Source organism: Drosophila eugracilis, unplaced genomic scaffold (assembly GCF_018153835.1).
Source record: "Drosophila eugracilis isolate 14026-0451.02 unplaced genomic scaffold, ASM1815383v1 contig_393, whole genome shotgun sequence".
In the NCBI taxonomy this organism is placed as follows: Eukaryota; Metazoa; Arthropoda; class Insecta; order Diptera; family Drosophilidae; genus Drosophila; species Drosophila eugracilis.
In genome coordinates, this window is record NW_024573253.1 from 135,132 (window position 1) to 152,834 (window position 17,703).

The following is a 17,703-nucleotide window of genomic DNA, read 5'->3' on the forward strand; positions in this document are numbered from 1 at the left end:
GGTGAAAGAGAAAAGGTGAAACGATTGGGCGCCCTGGGAGATTTTTTAATCAAATAATTACAGTAATTAGATGCAAGGCAAATGTCAAAAGCCGTCACGAAAATTCCCATACGTACAGAAAACACGATGAGAATTCACAAAAGCCAAGCGATCTCATATTCCTTCACTTTGGGAATCGATCTGAAAAGGTTTCGATTCTCTCCGGGAATTATTTTTGTTCATTTTGTATAGGTTATCGCGCGTTTATTCTGAAAATTTAAGGATAAACAATGATTATTTTGCCAGTTATCTTGATAAAGGATAGTCCTACTAAAGTTAAGTCTTATAAAAAACGAATAGAATTTGAATTTTCATTCGCTTTACATTATTAAGTTATTAATTTAAATAATTCTATTTATAGCTTATAAATAAATCATCGAATTAAAACACTTTTAACATTAAATGGGCTTGTACCATTTGTTTTTAATAAACTGGTAATCAAATTTCCGTTTGTTAAATATGTTATGTAATTCCATATCCTATAATACTATATAATTATTATTTACATTTTAAATTACTTTAAAACAAAATTTGAAAGAATTACAAACAAAAACTGCCAGAATTCCATTTCAGGCTTCAGATTCCATTTGATAATGACAACTTTTCCCTAAGACTTTTCCGCAAAGCGCTCAAGAAATCAACTTTTTGCATTTTCCACACCTCAAGTGTCTGCAACAATGGAGCGTAGGGAGAGGGGAGTGGGAAAAAGGAGGGATGCTGGCTACGGAGGAGAGAAGATATGGCATTCATTACAGCAATTGAAATGGACAAAAGCCAAAAATTCAAGGCAGGAAAAAAAGACGACAGAGCAAGTTGGAAAAGGGATAATAAAATGTTTGCATATAAAATATTAAATAAAAGACGCAAGGAAGGAGCAGAAGTGGAGACTATGCCTTCTCTACATAGAACGCAACGAAATGAGCGAGCACACTGAAAGAAATACTTTATTGTTAAGAGCTGTTTTATATAATTAAACTTTTATTGCTCACCGATTTTTTTAATTTTTTAAAAGGATTTTAATTGTTATTAAGAATTTAAAAAAAAAAACTTAAAAATTGGATAGGTTTCTGTTTTTTTAATGAAGTTTAATCCGTAATCTAGTATTTTTATATAATTTTTAAACTTTATATTAAACAAAATTTAAAATTCCTTGACAATAATTATAAGCGGAATGTCTTATGTCAGAGCACTCTGATCGAAACCTAAGTTATTTTTCCGACTGCACCTACGTCATCGGCAACAACAAAATGACAGAGCCAGGTGGACCGAGAGAACCAGGTGAGTTTTTGAGTTTCCCGGGCAAAAGGCTCAACGGGTATGTGTAAATAGAGCCCATCTATGTATGCAATATGTGTTCCGAAGAAGGTGTAGGTAACGGTGCATATGTATGGGTGGAACAACTTTATGATGAGCAAGAAAACACCGTTAGTGGGCGTATCAAATGGCAAGAAGCAGCGCTGTCGGCGCACAAAATGGCAGCGCATGCGTCGCACTGCTCTAGCAACCATATTTTCGTATAGCCAATCGGTGGGTGTGTCCTCGCTCACTCACTCAAACACACACACACGCACAGTTGATTAGCCTCGACATTTTGTTACTGTTACTCTCGCGCTGTCTATCTCTTTCGCTCCCTCTGGAAATTCAACAGGCACCCACACCAACTATTGCTAGCTTACTCTTACTCACTGACTGACCATTCAAATGCATCGGCACTCCAAAAATTTGAACTTTACTTTTCGTTTTAAAAACCGGCTTTTACTTTCGTTAGGAAAAAATTCTAAAAAAAAAAACGAATTAGGCAAGAAAATGTGAGACTCAATAATCTACTTTGTGACAGTTTGGATTTTTTTTTGAAAATTAATCAGCACAGCGACGACCACTCGAGAATTCAGAATATTGGAAAAGCGCACAATTTCCAAGTTGATTAATTTCGCACCACTGCATTGCAATTGTGTGCGTTCGTGTGTGCAGTGTGTCTGTGTGTGTGTGAGTGAGTGGCACACGCTTCTTACCTGTCCAAAATTCCTATTTTTCGTTGGCTAACAAAGGCATCTCCACAAAGATACCACAAAAAGTTGCCAAAAAACACGTAACGAAATGTTCGCTATTTATTTGTGTGCTCTCGTCTGTTATGAATTAAGTGTCCTGCATGTGTGTGCGTGCGCTTTGTTGTTGCTCATCGCTATGTCAGTCCTCAACAAATGTTACCACAAAAAATCAGAAATTGCGGGATCAAAGGTGAATAGTGGAAGGGGCTTACCAAAAATAATAATGAAAAATAACTTAAATCCAACAATCTTTTGATAGCTATATATTGAGAACACATTTTAAGCATTAATACGCAATGAATTTTAATAAGAATTCTTTTAAATGCATTTAAGTGATTACAGACTGAAAAAAATTGTGCGAGAAATCCTATTTTTAACATTTACTTTATTTCAGAATTAACTGATGTGTTATTATGAGATACAAATTTCCTAACAATATAAAACCTCTTTTAAGTATAATAACTACAAAATAAGTAATAAAAATTATTTGTTTTCATTACGATTACTTTAAAAATTTAAAAAATAATATTACAATTTTTTTACTAGTATAATGTTACAATTTTTAAATCAGATGTCTTAAAATACAAATTAAAAAAGCTTTACCATTATTCCAAAGTTCGAGTCAAAATAAAAATTTCAAATTCCTGCATAAATTTATCTTTCCCCCAAAAGAATTTTCAAACATAAAATAAGTTACTTTTCAAATTCAAATGCAAAAGGAGCCATTCACTGGGAAGCGTATTCATCTTTAGCAGATAGTCATGACTGTTCCGGCATTCGCCACAAACAGCAACATTATATTCTCCAAAAAGACACGTAAGCAAACAGCTGTTACTCACGATAGACCGTGACAAATGGCAACTTCTGATATCGATTCATGATACTCCTACGACAAATGGCATCTCTTGATATCGATTAAAGACACGTAAAGGCAACAAAAATACGGAATCACTCCCGGAGTAAACTATCAAATTTATGAATTAAATTCAAATAAATATAAAACCAGAAACAATGGACGCTGGCGTGTGGTACCGCTCGCTGCCCCGATTCACCAGATACTGGTTGACGGCCACCGTGGTGTTGAGTATGCTGTGCCGCTTTGATGTTATACCCCTATATTGGTTGCATCTGGACCGATCGGCGGTCTTTGGCAAGTTGCAGCTATGGCGCTGTGTGACGTCACTGTTTGTGTTCCCAATCTCTTCAAATACGGCCTTCCACTTCCTAATCAACTGTTTCTTCATCGTGCAATACAGGTGGGTGGATTGTGTTGTCCGTTCAAAGTATGTTTTCTAGAAATATCTTTATTTCTATTGCAGCTCAAAACTGGAGAAAGATCAGTACAGCCGAAGTCCAGCGGACTATCTATACCTCTTGATCGTATCGGCTGTGCTAGCCAACATTGGAGGAATGATCTTTAATGTTTACTTCCTAATGGACATGCTTGTCCTGGCAATTACCTATATTTGGTGTCAACTGAACAAAGATGTCACTGTGAGCTTTTGGTTTGGTACCAGATTCAAGGCTATGTACCTACCCTGGGTTCTGGCCGCCTTTGAGTTCATTTTCCATTTGTAAGTATTTACAGGATCATCGCCTTTTTCTTATTAATATAATTGTAAATCCCCTTTCAGCTCTCTAGCCTCGCTGGTGGGAATCTTTGTCGGTCATGTCTACTACTTCTTTAAGTTCCAGTACTCCCAGGACCTGGGTGGCGTTGCCCTGCTGGAAACCCCTCAGTTTCTGTAAGTATAAATCATTAATGATAAATGCTTTAGTACTTGAACTTGAACGATTTGCTGATTACACGCTTTTCACTTTCAGGAAGCGCCTTGTTCCGGATATTTCCGGTGGATTTGGTGGCTTTGGAGTCCCACCTGAAAGCAGAGCACCACCACGACAGGCTGCTGAAAGTCCTTGGGGCCGGGGCATGACCTTGGGTCGGAACTAGACCCTTAACTGATCCTCGAAACTAGTCTAATTCCCTTTTTACAGTTTGGATTTCTATTTTTCTTAACCAAACTCTTATACAAGAAATCATATATTTTTCAAACTATTTTTCAATTACCACTCGATTCTCTGGCAACAGCAATAAGTTAACAAGTTAAGTGGCAGGATTGCATTGTGCATTAATGAAATTATATTGATATATGTTTGTACATATATAACCATTAAAAAAGACAAAACTAACTTGGGTTTTCTGTTTCTTATCTCTCCCTTAGAAATCTTATTGATACTCTGTAAAACTCATTTGTAGTATTTGTTACATTTAAATTTATTTCGTTTAAAATTTCTATGCTAAAAATTTTACAGCGACACGCATCGTTCAACAATATTTTTGTATTACAATTTTTACTTTTCTGCTTATTTCTGTGGAGGGGAGGAATCTTTCTTATTTTTGATGGTGTTTCCGTTTCCGTTTGTTTTTGTTTTTCATTTTGGGCTTGGTCTAAAAGTTACAACATTCCTCTTAAGATTTGGATTTACAAAATCGACGCATAAAATACTTAAGATCTATAAATCGTTAATGGTTAATCATCTGTTTGTTTGTGTGTGTGTGTATGTGTGTGGCATGAGTTTCCTTTAAACATGTGTGGGGTTCTTAGCCGAACTAGGTGTCTATACATATGTATATTTGTATATGCGATATAAGGTTTGCATTTCGAAATTCATCTGATATTTACATGTTCGGTTTGGGTCAACTAGGCTCTATAATCTCATACAATTAAGAATTCTTTCAAGTTGAACATTTAAACAATTTTCTCACTTTCATTGCGTGTTTCTCGAATTATTTGTGTTTTTGTGTACAATTTTTTGAATTTTTTTTCTGGATAAACCTAGGCAACTTAGCTAAAATGAAATTATACTAGGCAAATTATATGAGGGTTAAGGGGCGAATTGTGTGGAATCTATTTACAAGCTATACAAAATTAAGGTAAGTCTGCAGAGGCATCTGCCCTATATACAGGAGATAAGAAGAAGGGAATCGATTCCAGGCTTCAAAAATTGCAGGCGAATGAAATGAAATAATAAGACTAAAAACTAACACGAATTCCAGGGTAAACTTTTCACTATACGATAATATTGTTTAGAACAGTGGTGGTTGTATGATTTGGCAACTTAACTATTGCGAACATTACGCTCATCTTTAACTTAGGCTCCACAAATTAGCATAGAGATATAATATACGATAATCTTGCACTTTGCTCCAAGGCTTCGGGTTGCAATAACCAAATATTAAAAATGAAAAACTTGACATTGACGCTAAACTACTAAACTAAATCTAATTCAAACCGGGCTGTGTGTGTGTGTGTATACGTGTGCGTTCTCTCACTCGAATATCTCGAATTGGGGGACTTTTTAAGGTAACTTATTTTTTGATTGGATAACCGATCTATAGGGTAGCTGCCCCTGCTCCTTTTACCAATGGCTGTTCCAATAGCTTTTTCTGTTGCTGTGGAGATGCCGAGACAATAGCTGCCTTCAAGGTGGTAGTGGCCGTCTCTGGCGATATGTTGCTGGTGCTCTCGATCTCGATTGGCTGCTCCAGATCCATGTCCACGTATTCGATGGCGCTGTCATCCTCCGGATGAAGTTCAATTACTAGAAACAAAATGTAAATAAGTTTCGCTAGAAAATAGACCTGAAAACCCAACTTACTGCTATTGTTCAGGTCCATGGTAGATGCTTGATCACTCCGCTCCTCTATCTCCTCGATATCCTCATCTTCCTCTATTATGACATCGTCTAGAGCTTGCTTGGAGGGTGTGGTGGCCGACTTAGTGGCCGCCTGATCCAACTCCATCTCCCAATCGGTGGCATTGAAAACCACTAAAGGAGAGTTCTTCACCGTAGCCTGATTAAGCTCCGAAGAGTTTCCATTGTCCGCCACTATGATGGGCATATTTATAATATCGATGGGTGTGTCCTCAGTGATGAGTTGATTGGGTTTGGGCTTCGTGCCTGCCGAGGGATTTGGAGTAGCTGCTGATGATGCACTAGTCGTGGTCGCAGGAGATGTTGTTGCTCCGATGACCAGCACATTGGACTTGGGCTTTGTTGCTAGTGTGAGTGCCCTCATTCCAGTCGCCGCACTCGCTGGCAGGAAGACCAGATTGTTTTTACCACCGCCTGCAGTGGCGAAGGTCAGAGTGGTGGGCTTGGTGCCTAAACTTGGCTGCTTGGCACTCGAACTCAAGCCGGAAATGGTGGTTGTGTTGGTGGTGGGACTGCTGCCACTACTGCTACCTACTGCAGTCGCCGGCTGGAGTATCTGCATCTTCTGTATGCTGATTCTTTGTTCTCTCGCCGGTAGGTTTGTGGGGGAAACAGCTGTGGTGGTTGTCACTACCCCTCCTGTTCCACTCACCGAAGTGCTACTTGTATTGTTTAATTTATGAATAATGCTTCCTGCTGGTAGTTTTCCTGGCTGCAGGAATACCTTTCCATTCGGTGAACAAATCTTAATGTTCCGCAGTGCACTGCTGGGCACCTGTTTGATGGTTGCTGATCCTCCCGTGCTGCTGGTTAACTTGATGTTCCCCAGTATTTGAGGGGCAGTACCGGTTCCACCTATTCCTGCTGCTCCTGTTGCACCAATTACCGTTCCACCTGCACTGCCACTTGCAGCCTTTATTTGAGGATTTGTCACCTTCGCTCTAAAGAGATTCGCCGGCATTGTAGTTCCGGCTGATGGGAGCGGTGTTATCAGTGTATTGTTCAGACTACTTGCTGGTATATTCTTGATGATATTAACTGTGGATGCGCTGCTTAAGGGAGTAACCCTGGAATCCTTCAGAGGCGATAAAGGGCCGCCAATGGGTTCCGTGTAGGGCAAAAGTCGGACCGCCGAGCTGGGCAATGTCTTCGGTTTGGCATCGCCCTCGAGAATATTGAACTTCTTGGGGGTGATCTTGGAGCCGGGTGGTAAGAGCGTAGAATTTGTGGAACTGGTTGGTGAGGCCACTGCTGGCCTCAGTTTAGCACCCATTGGGGGAGCTGGGATCTGTTGAACACTGATGATCTGCGGAGCCAGTGGAAGATTTGCAGTGGAAATGGGAGTGGGCGTAGCAGTGACAGCAGAAGGTAGCATATCCGGATGTCTTTCTTCTACCACATACTTCTTATTGGGCGTAGTTTGATTCGGGGTTTGCACCTGAACAGGTGAAGCCTGGAGCTTCTCCTTAAAAACTATTGGCGAGTTGGCGAATCCTCGAGAGCCTGGCGTTGTGGGTGAACCAATTTCACCCGCACCCGATCCGCTTTGCGGTCCATACACCATGGGTTTAATGGGCTTTAGTGGCTTTAGCGTGACCAAGGGTCTCAGATCATTGAGGAAGGTATATGGAGGAGTGGCCGTAGACGTGGGCGTTGGAGGCGTAGTAGCAGCCAACGTTTTAAGCGCCTCATCAAGCACATACTCCACATGCGGCTGTACGACCATATGATTGGGCACCGCTTCCGGTGACTGCATTAATACTTTCTGTTGCTGATGTTGCTGCAACTTTTGTTGCTGCTGATGTTGCAGTTGTTTCTGCGCCCTCCGCCCACTCTTAGCAGGAGCAGCTATTCGCTTGCCTGGATTAGATTCTCCCCCTGTTGTCGTAATATTCCTGCCGCCCAAAGGATTTCCCGCCTGGACAGAAGGTGAACCCAGGCTATTGGTCAAATTCCGTTTGCTAGCCTGCCGCTGCTTATGTTTCATCTGCTGCTGATAGAAGTAGCGTTGCTGAAGGAGTTCGAGGAGTTAACCGCTTCTCCGCAGGCACTGGATCTCCATCATCGACGACATGATTTGAAGATGGACTTAGCTGCTGTTGCTGTTGCTGGGAAACTGGCAAATGTGGCTGCTGTGGATGAGGCTGTTGCATATGTCTCTTTTTGTTGGGCTTGCCCTCCGCTCCACTCTCGTTCTCCTTACGTTTTTGAGTCATTTTCTTCACCTCGTTGGGCACATCGGGCACCTTAAACTAAAGGAAGAAAAAGTAAAATTAAATACATTTAAAAATAGTACAAAATTCTTAATCAAATTTTCATTTACAATTTTAAAAAATTAAAATTACGACGTAGTGAGCGAACACTCCAAACATTTTCAAAAATTAAAAGAAAGTTTTTATAATAATAATTACAAAATAAACAATACTAAATAATAATTCTTATTAGTTATCTCATGTTATATAACACCGTTCAAAATCCGATTTGAACGACAAGGAATGTTCACCTTCTATCGATAACAGCTGGACTTTAACAGATTGTTAACAGCCAGGTTAACAGATACTTACAGTTCTCTGTTAATGGCAGTTAAAGTTAAATGGCTTATTAACAAAAGATATATTAGCAAATGAAAGAAAAACATTAGATAAACATGCAAGATGACATACATGAATCTAATTATGTCAACCATATTAAGATAATCAACCACTTTTCCCCACCCAATTAACTTTCTGATTGGAGCACAACGTACCAATTGGAGGAGGTCTAAATGGGACATTTGTTCCTTCAACGGATTATGTTTTTAGTTATCTTTTGAGGGCTAATTACTGATTAAAGCTTATATTTAGAGGTGGTTAGACTCTTGGAAGCCTTTTAGACGTGCACAATAACAGCCACCCACTGAATTTTCACAGCAGGTACAGTCTGCACTTTTGCTGCCCTCAAGCGAGAGAAAACTTAAATACTAGGATTATGTAACTCACCGGCTCCTCCATGATCACCTGGGCGGGTTCTTGATTCCTGCCACTCCGAGGATATTTAAGGCTCATCAGCGAAGCCTGTTCCAAGAGGGCTTCTCCAAAATGGACCGCCGTTTCGGCAGGAGTCGCCAATTTGGCATTTTCCTCAGAAGCTTTGGCTGCCAGATCATTGGCAACAATACTTAAAGCAGTTTGTGGACTGATCCTGGGAAGAAGAGGATACGGACGACGTCCTTCGCGCGACCATTCCTGCCAGGTGTTTGGGCCACAAACGCTGAAGCGGATTATAGATATACATAGAATTTTTAAAGGTTTTCCAAGGGTTAAAAACAGCAAATTCGTACTTCTCGGCTATGGTGCAAAGCTGCTCGTCGTTGGCAGCTCTTCGCACTTCCGCCCGGTGACGCTCCTGGTTAATGTGGAATTGTTGGCGCAGTTCCTCCAGCAGTTTTGCCTTGGTTTCACTTAGGGCTCCTTGGGCGCGAAAAACACTCACAACATGCGAATAGGACTCGAGTTCTGGTGGGTACAATAACATAGACAATAGGAAAGATGTGGCTAAGAAGGAGGTCTTCATCTTAAGGAGCGAGCCTCGATAGCTCCCAAGGATCGGGACCACTTTCGTGGACCATTTAGATCTCACCAAGTCGACGCAGCATGCCTCGGCACTCGTCCCGCGACATTTCCAGCGTTTGCGGCCACATCCCGACTTTCCCTTGATTGATGTCCTTGGCCGGCGGCGATCCCGTGATTTTCAGGTTGCTTGAGCTTTGGCCAATGCAGGATTAAGTCGCTAATCGAGCTGGTTAAATAAAACAAACTCCGAGGGCAGCGTTTCTAATATCTCATAGCCACTCACAGCGAAACGCGGTAGCGATGCGCGGAAGAAGAAGCAGCGCCAACAGCCAAAAAGTGCGCGCTGAGCAGCACTACTAGGTATTGGCGTTCACAGGGAAGTGGGGTAACAGCGATGCGCAAGTAAAGTGACTGCATATTGTGACTTTCTATAGAAACATTATTATTATTTAGACTGCTAATTAAGCATAAACTTTCATATGTTGTATATCAAAAACAAAATATTTATTGCAATGGATGTAGGTAACACTCAGAAACAGATATCCCAAATTAATATAATTAGATAACGTGTATTCAAATGGGATCAGAATATATAATTCAAATCAAATAATTTTAATGAAGCCAAAACTTATTATAATAATACTTATATTTTTTATGTAAGATAATTACTATTACTTTATTACTATTACTATTATTTTGAACAAGTATTTACAAATTTGAGTTCCCGCCTTAAATTTAAATTATTTTATGGAATGGCAAAAAATACCGTTTAGTGGTTAAAGGGTTAATACCACGAAGCAATGTTTACTCAACATATCAAAACAATTTACTTAACTCCATAAATTAAAACCGATCTTCAAAACATTTTCCCATAGAAATAAACGTTAAATAAAATGCCAAACCTGTCAGAAAACATTATGAAAAGAAAACGAATGTATATAGCCGGCCTGGCTGGACTTGGCTTAATAATATTGGTATCGATCTACAATAGTAGAAACGGGGAAGGAAGACAATCTGAAATTCGTAAATGTTTCTTCTGTGATTTCGCCCACCATGTCCAAGGACCTCCACCAGTTTTAGAAGTTGAGACTGATGAATATGTGATATTCAAGGACAAATATCCTGCATCTACATTTCATTACCTGGCTATTCCTAAAGAGCACTTTGATAGCTTCAAATCACTGAACAAATCCCACCTTGGATTGGGTAAGCCACGTTTCAGGTGGTTATGCATGCATATTATTGCCAACATTTTATATTCGTAGTTCAACGCATGGACGCGGGAATGAAGGAGTTTCTGAAGTCGAAGAATATAAATCCTGACAAGGCTATTATTGGGTTCCATATGCCACCATTTATATCAGTTCACCACCTACATATGCATGGCATTTATCCGCCCTCCGAAATGAGCTTCGGTAACAAGATCAACTTTTTCTCTTCATTCTGGTTTAAAACGGTTGTATGAAAAACATCTGTTTACTTTTATAGGCAACTAATTTTTATTGTTTACTTTTAGTCGAAAGATGCAATAAGTGATTTAAAGGACCGGGAACTTTAATTTAAATATACAAAATTAATAGTTAAAGATATGACTACCAATGGTTGCTACAATATGTGTTCCCCAGTGATAACGGACCTCAGAACCTAGGATTGTACAAATTTACAAATCAATAAATGATTTAATAAATGTTTACAATTTATTATAATACATGCCTTAAGTCACGTTATTAAATTTAATAATGGGTTGTGAATGCCATTTCTAACCAAAAGATATACCCAATTTAATTTTAAGTTAGTATACTGAAAAAGTAAAAGTTTACGTTACACAAATCGTAGAAAATCATAATTCCCCACAAGGGTATCATGAGTGCCTAACCGATATCCCATCCCGTCCCATCACTATTAAAATTGCCATTCACTAGAAAGAATGGTGTTGAATTGAAATGTATTTCAATTTTCCGATATTTTCCGGGCATAGAAACACTGCTGGAAAATGTTGTTCCGCTCAGCGAAAAGCAAATTCGACGCCGGCGACGTGATGCGTCGAATGAAGCGGCTAGCGGAGGGTACGATGTCCTCGTACCGTCGGCTGTTCCTTCTGCTCCTCTGCGTCTGTGTGGTCTTCTATATGATTCCGCCGATCTTTCGCTATATCTTCCTTAGTGCCCCCGAACAGAAAGGTGAGTAACCAGATCTTAAAGTTCTTATCTAACTACCATCCTTGCAGATCCCCATAGTATGTGCATGGACGATAGGCTGACTCCCTTTATCCTGCAAAACTTTGAGTTCGATGCCAATATTCGTCACGTGTCACCAGCAAAAATGCCCGGCGAACGCGATTTCACGCCCTACGTGGGAAATGGCTATCTGGGCCTGGAGATAGCTCACGATGCTTTCCTGAACATCAAAAATGGCAGGGCCATGCAACTGCCCATTCGATTCCAACCGGTGGTTTCCGTATCTGGAGGACCTGGTGGTGAAAAGGAGGCCACTGTCGTGGAATATTTAACAGGAATGGTCCACCGATTCCAGTGCTTCGCCGGCTACTTTGTTTCCTATACCTACTACGCCCATCGCACTCAGCCCAATATCTTCATGCAGGAGATGCAGATCACGAATACCAGGAATCTCTTGGAGGACATAGAGCTGATCATGCCACGCGTCAATTTGCAAAAGCTCACCAAGCGCACAGTGGCTCTCAGGTAGAATTATGACTAACATATCCTTTCAATTAAGTTAAACTCTAGTCTGATCTTTATCTTTTCAGTGAACCCGTATCAGTGGGAGTGTTCACATACACCGAACTGGAGGTACTCACAGGCACGGTTCAGCCCCAGCCAGAAACACCCAGTAAATCCATTGTTATAAGTATAGTAAAACCGCAGATGGATTCCAAACTGCAGCTTAGAAAGCGAGGCACAGTTCGTATTGTGTATCCAATAGCAGTGCAATATTCGAAACCAATGCCGGATGCCCAAGTCAATGGTATTAGCGAAGTCACTGAACAGCAAGCTACTCAGGCGATGGCTAAGCTACTCCAGAAACTTGGCTCAAAAGCCTCCAATCCGGGCTCTCTGAACAGCATAAATACTTACCGCCAAGAACATATCGATGTTTGGACGGATTTGTGGGCAACTGGCTTTACGATAAGCACCTCCAAGGCGGAAAACAGCTTGAATGGCGATCGTATCAATGCCACAATGTATGCTGTTCTCTCCCAGGTGCGCAGCTTTGAGTTCGAGGAAGGGTCCTCAAAAAAAGAAGATATAGCGAAGGCACTAACCTACGCCGAAGGTTGCTACGATTCTTATCACACTTTGCAAGCAGAGAATCTGTGGCGGGAAATGTCTAATCTACAGCAACTTAATTCCTTGGTAACATCATGGATGTTAACATTGGAAAAGCAGGGCTGTCACAATCTCATCCGAGCTGGAGCCTCAGGCGTAATTCAAGGAATGGTCCTGAGCTTTGGCAGCTTTCGTTTTAGCAATCAGCACCTCGAGTGCAACATCCATCCAAAGTTTCTGCACAGAGACTTCCATTTCAGGCGCCTAAATTATGGCAATAAAACCCATGTCAATGTCACTATCATTGTAAAGGATGACAATAAGGCGGTGATCAATGTGGCTCTTGATCGTTCAGATAGGAGTTACTATGCCTGTGATGGCGGCTGTCTAGATGAGCCTGTCCTTCTCACGTAAGTTAATGAGCTTAGTCGAAAATTGCAAGAATTTTATTTTAAATACGATTTTACTTTGCAGACAAAATCGACGACAATTTCCAGTCAAACTGACAGAACCTTTAACAGCAATATTATACATAACCGAAGACAAACAGCACATGGAAGAGCTGCACCATGCCATCCACGTTAAGGAAGTGGTTGAAGGTTAGTTAGAGCTCTAGGAAATGCAAATATAATAGTTCTTAATGCACTAATTTTCTAAATATTTAATATTTGTTTTTGCAGCTCCCGCCCATGAGCAACATCTGATAGCCCTGCATCGGCATGGCCACCAACTGGGGGGATTGCCCACACTTTTTTGGGTTTCCGTGTGTGCAATTATCATAGTATTCCACATATTCCTGTGCAAGCTCATTATCAAGGAGTACTGTGAGCCGAGCGATAAGTTAAGATATCGTTATAACAAACCGTGATTCTAGTTGTATATAAAAATTGGATGCTAGTAAAATATGATTATCTAAATGAAAATTGAACATGAGCTTTTATACATTTGTTAGTAACCTAAATGTTTTTTAAACTTAATTTACGTTTTGTGGTCCGATAAAATTCGAATATAGATTAATAACACTAGTTATGACTGTAATTAACCTGAGAAAAATTAAAAATATGTTTTTATAATTAATCTTAACTAGCCCCATTATTCAAGGAAAGAATTCCAATCAGTAGTATTTTCTATCATTTAAAATGCTTTACTTTCAAAAAGGCAGATCATTTAGCTTATATACAGAGATATATAGAGAGTGTGCAAAATGCATTCGTTTAACTAGAGTTCTCAATTTCATTGGTGCTAGAAAATTCGTACAGGTGCCGATAAGAAGGTACTACTGAAACTCCATCTCTACTTCGATCTCCACTGGTCCACTTTTAGCTCCACCCTACTTGGTGACCTTGTGTATGCTCTCGGCCAGGTACTCAACATTCTTGCTGGTTACTCCCGCCATCGAAATACGACCATCGTTGGTCAGATAGACACTGTGCTCCTTGATCAATTTCTGAACCTGTTCTGGCTTCAAGCCCGTGAAACAGAACATGCCGATTTGGTTAACAATGTGGTCCCAGTTCTGGCTGGATCCCAGTTTCTCCAGGTTATCCTTGAGCTGGGCTCGTACATTGATAATCCGATCGGCCATCAGTTTCACATCCTTCAGCCACTGGGAACGTAAGTCCTCGTTGTTAAGGATCTCGCCGGCAATACGAGCTCCATGAACAGGAGGGTTGGAGTACAGACCACGGATCAGGATCTTTACTTGAGACAATACACGGGCTGCCTCCTCCTCGTCGGAGCACACAATGCTAAAGGCACCAGCACGTTCACCATACAATCCCATGTTCTTGGCGAAACTCTGGGCCAAGGTGAAGTCGTGGCCATCGGCTTCGAAGGTACGAACAGCCTGGGCATCGCGATCAACGTCTCCAGTGGCAAAGCCCTGGTAGGCCATATCGATGAAGGGATACAGATTACGTTTCTTCACCACCGCGGAGATCTCGCGCCATTGCTCTAAAGTAGGATCGACTCCAGTTGGGTTGTGGGCGCAGGCGTGCAGGAGAACAATGCTCTTCTCCGGGATTTTCTAAAGGACATTTTAAAGAAGTCAGTAATATAGTAAGGAAGTCATACACTATCTCACCTTCAGATCCTCAATCAGTCCGCTGAAGTCCAGAGCGCAAGTGTCCTTGTTGTAGTAGCGATACCTATTAACAGGCAGGCCGGCGTGCTCGAAAATGGCGACGTGGTTACCCCAAGATGGAGTTGGGATGTAGATTTCACGGTTGCCCTTCCAGAATTTGGCCAGAAATGCAGCTCCAATGCGCAGAGCACCAGTTCCACTGATGGACTGGGCGGTCACATTGTGCTTGGCCGCCAGACGCTTGGATCCCTATAATGGTAATAGGATTAGTAATTACAATATGAGCCATTTTATAGTTATTTAGAGTATAATTACCTGGCCCAAAGCCAGTTCAATGGCCTTGTTGTAGAAGTCTGGAATGCCAATAATAGTTGCGTATTCCTTGTCCAAATTACGGCTCAGTACTCTCTTCTCGGCCTGATTATAAAAAATATTATGTTTTTAAGTTAATAGATTTTTATTTTTAATCTATTTTAACCCACCTCCCGAACACTGGGCAGCACAAAGGGCTGAGTGTTGTCATCACGATAGGCGCCAGCGCCCAAGTTGATCTTCTTCGGGTTCGTGTCCTTCTTAAAGGCCTCTGTAACGCCCAAGATGGCATCAGGAGGACCCATTTGCACCTCAGAGAACCATGTTGATCTAAAAAATAGATAAATAATTATGTAATAACCAAAAATCGTATTGCCCAAAATTGTTAACGGTTTAACCTTAAAGATTATTAATTATTCAAGGTTATAAAGTTAAATTCTTTATCTTTTTAGCCTTATCTGAGTTCTGACTAAAATAATATACCATATTAGATAGCTTTTTTAGGTAATCATTTTTTATCTATTTAGCATTTATACTTCCTTTTTATGATTTAACCCTAAAGAGCCCTAAAAAAAAATTTGTAATCTGAATTTCCGCCCCATCCACCTTTAACCCTCAAGTACTCGTACACCCCGCGCTGTTTTAATCTGGTTTTAACTTAATTGGTAGATTAGAAAAACTGTTTAGTGGGTTATCTCATCCACGTCTGCCACTTGTGGCTATCATTTATCATTTCGGTTTCATGACTAAAGTTTGAAAGTCATCTGGAGGTTTTCTTGGATTTCGCCCCCACTGGTAACACCTAATAACACCTATGACTTGGGGGTCTTAAATGGCCCCCACTTATCAGCTGTAAACATGTTATTATGGGAACTCGGTCGACGATTTACAGAATACACAATATAGATCCATTAAAGCCTACGTCAGCGATAAGGTCGATGATTGTTTGCTGACGTAGCCGGCTTCCCAAGTCCCTTTCTCATTATTCAGAACCGCAATAAATCTTGGAAATAATCAAACTTAATTAAACTCTTTCAATTAGGTGCCACCTGTCTTTGATTTCCGAAGGAAACCTTCTGCAGTTCGATAAAACAAACCGCTTATAACTTAAGAAACAGTTCCATAAAATTGAAATCAAAGCACGCGACATAAGCGTGATATGGCCACGAATGCCCTACGCTGTATTCGACCCGCATGTTCGTTTTCCCCGGTCGTGCGTCCACACATCAGCTATATCCTTTAGCGTCATTAAAATGCTTCTTTTCATAATGATACGAGTCTGGTGGCCAAATTAGAGTTTCAAAACTTGCAAATTTAGAAGTTATTTTTAAGGATATTTTTTTGACTTATTTGTCAAGGTTAATCCTTAATATATAAAAGTAAATATTCTCAAATTTTTTGTAATTTTTAAATTTTAATAAAAATTTTAGGTTTAAGAGTGTTAAAAAAATAGTTTAAGCTATAAATTTAGTAATCATTAAAAGTTATTTAATTTCTAGTACCGCATTTAAAACTCATTATCTTCTAACCTATTCATCATGTGGTTTCAAAATTGTTCTCTCGAGCGGAAGAAAGATGGCAAAAAATAGCATGGAACGTCATAAAATTGTCTTTTATAAATAAATACACGTACGTAAACTGGAAAGTAATTTTCTAGTAGTAGAGAGCCCAAAACATATGCAAATATTAGCAAACAAGACAAAACAGCTGGAAAGAGCGGAAACAATTGTTTTATAGATTTGCATAAAGAAAATGATGATGAAATATAAAGCCTCTGTTGTGATATAATAATAAATCCCCAGAACAGATATAGTATAAAGCTAAAACTGGACAACAGATTACAAGGGCAAACAAATTATGCAGTAATGGAGAAAATAAACACAAATAATAAGTGCAATTCGACCGGCAACTGCAATGACCTTGGCAAATGACACCGCTGCATCTGCAACGTGTTCAGCGGCTTTTTGTCTCTTTTCCGTTTTAAAATCTCTTTTTTCTTTCTCTCTTACTCACTTGCAACGGAGGGCGGCGGGCGCCAATCGGTTGCTGATCAACAAACCGCGCTTACAGATCTGCGACATTGTTTAAATGCACTAAATAGTTGTACTATCTTTTAAGTTAAATAAAAATTAGTAATTGCAAAACCAATCGCCGCTGGCCTCAAGAGAATACTAAAGTAAAGGAAGGCGGTTTTGCACGGCAAACGCAAAAAAAAGCTCAAGCTTTTACCGGTCTGCTTTCGATATTTATCGCGGGGGTGAGGTATTGAGCTTTTAGTGCTCTCATTTTGGCTTTTATCTAACGTATTTTGGCTTTTTTTTCAACAAATAGCTTTAGCTTTTTTTAAGAAATGTTTTTTGTTTAAAGTAATAAAACATTTTGAACATTATAATCATTAGCTTAAACTTAATAGTTGCCTTCTTTATTGTCGAATATGCCCATAAGTAGGCAATAAAATGTTACATTAATTTTATTCCAAAGTATATGTACCTAGATTTAAAAATTTTTTAATTTTATTAAATACTATTTCAAAAAGGATGCGTAATTGAAATTTTTATTAAAAATTTTAATTATACAATTTGTGGTTTAAGTAAAAATAAAAATTAAAATTCCATTTTAAGTAATTTACTTTAAGCTTAGTAAAATCTCGCACGAAAATAAATTTT

General features: G+C 39.8%; 5 protein-coding genes across 7 annotated transcripts; 3 read left to right on the forward strand and 2 right to left on the reverse strand.

Annotated features, from left to right (window-relative positions):
* Positions 1–2,985: 2,985 nt before the first annotated feature.
* On the forward strand, positions 2,986–4,277 carry LOC108112276 (derlin-1). The gene is made up of 4 exons (XM_017222101.2): positions 2,986–3,343; positions 3,407–3,661; positions 3,722–3,832; positions 3,912–4,277. Exons 1-4 carry the CDS (start codon positions 3,099–3,101, stop codon positions 4,036–4,038), a joined length of 738 nt encoding a protein of 245 aa, XP_017077590.1. The 5' UTR covers positions 2,986–3,098; the 3' UTR covers positions 4,039–4,277.
* Positions 4,278–4,346: 69 nt separating this feature from the next.
* On the reverse strand, positions 4,347–9,654 carry LOC108112265 (BRCA2-interacting transcriptional repressor EMSY). Its single transcript, XM_041818844.1, is given in 5 exon segments — positions 4,347–7,821; positions 7,823–8,056; positions 8,783–9,053; positions 9,124–9,298; positions 9,423–9,654. Coding segments are annotated over 5 exon segments (3,081 nt in total). The 5' UTR covers positions 9,484–9,654; the 3' UTR covers positions 4,347–5,481.
* A 485-nt stretch (positions 9,655–10,139) lies between these two features.
* On the forward strand, positions 10,140–11,063 carry LOC108111468 (histidine triad nucleotide-binding protein 3). 2 transcript variants are annotated; one of them, XM_017220943.1, is made up of 3 exons: positions 10,140–10,561; positions 10,621–10,814; positions 10,872–11,063. In XM_017220943.1, the coding sequence occupies exons 1-3, from the start codon at positions 10,249–10,251 to the stop codon at positions 10,911–10,913; spliced, it is 549 nt and encodes a 182-aa protein (XP_017076432.1). In that variant the 5' UTR covers positions 10,140–10,248; the 3' UTR covers positions 10,914–11,063. The 2 variants fall into 2 exon arrangements, with proteins under 2 accessions (XP_017076432.1, XP_017076440.1); XM_017220951.1 differs by having other exon boundaries at positions 10,141–10,561; positions 10,621–10,811.
* A 193-nt stretch (positions 11,064–11,256) lies between these two features.
* On the forward strand, positions 11,257–13,565 carry LOC108112144 (uncharacterized protein KIAA2013 homolog). Its single transcript, XM_017221895.2, has 5 exons — positions 11,257–11,535; positions 11,583–12,057; positions 12,123–13,052; positions 13,117–13,241; positions 13,323–13,565. Exons 1-5 carry the CDS (start codon positions 11,349–11,351, stop codon positions 13,508–13,510), a joined length of 1,905 nt encoding a protein of 634 aa, XP_017077384.2. The 5' UTR covers positions 11,257–11,348; the 3' UTR covers positions 13,511–13,565.
* A 198-nt stretch (positions 13,566–13,763) lies between these two features.
* LOC108112155 (aspartate aminotransferase, mitochondrial) lies at positions 13,764–17,220 on the reverse strand. Of its 2 annotated transcripts, none has more exons than XM_017221915.2 (5): positions 17,051–17,220; positions 15,208–15,367; positions 15,041–15,142; positions 14,726–14,974; positions 13,764–14,668 (listed from the first exon to the last, which is right to left on the reverse strand). In XM_017221915.2, exons 1-5 carry the CDS (start codon positions 17,116–17,118, stop codon positions 13,973–13,975), a joined length of 1,275 nt encoding a protein of 424 aa, XP_017077404.2. In that variant the 5' UTR covers positions 17,119–17,220; the 3' UTR covers positions 13,764–13,972. The 2 variants fall into 2 exon arrangements, with proteins under 2 accessions (XP_017077404.2, XP_017077396.2); XM_017221907.2 differs by lacking the exon at positions 17,051–17,220 and adding an exon at positions 16,216–16,319.
* Between the last annotated feature and the right edge of the window lie 483 nt (positions 17,221–17,703).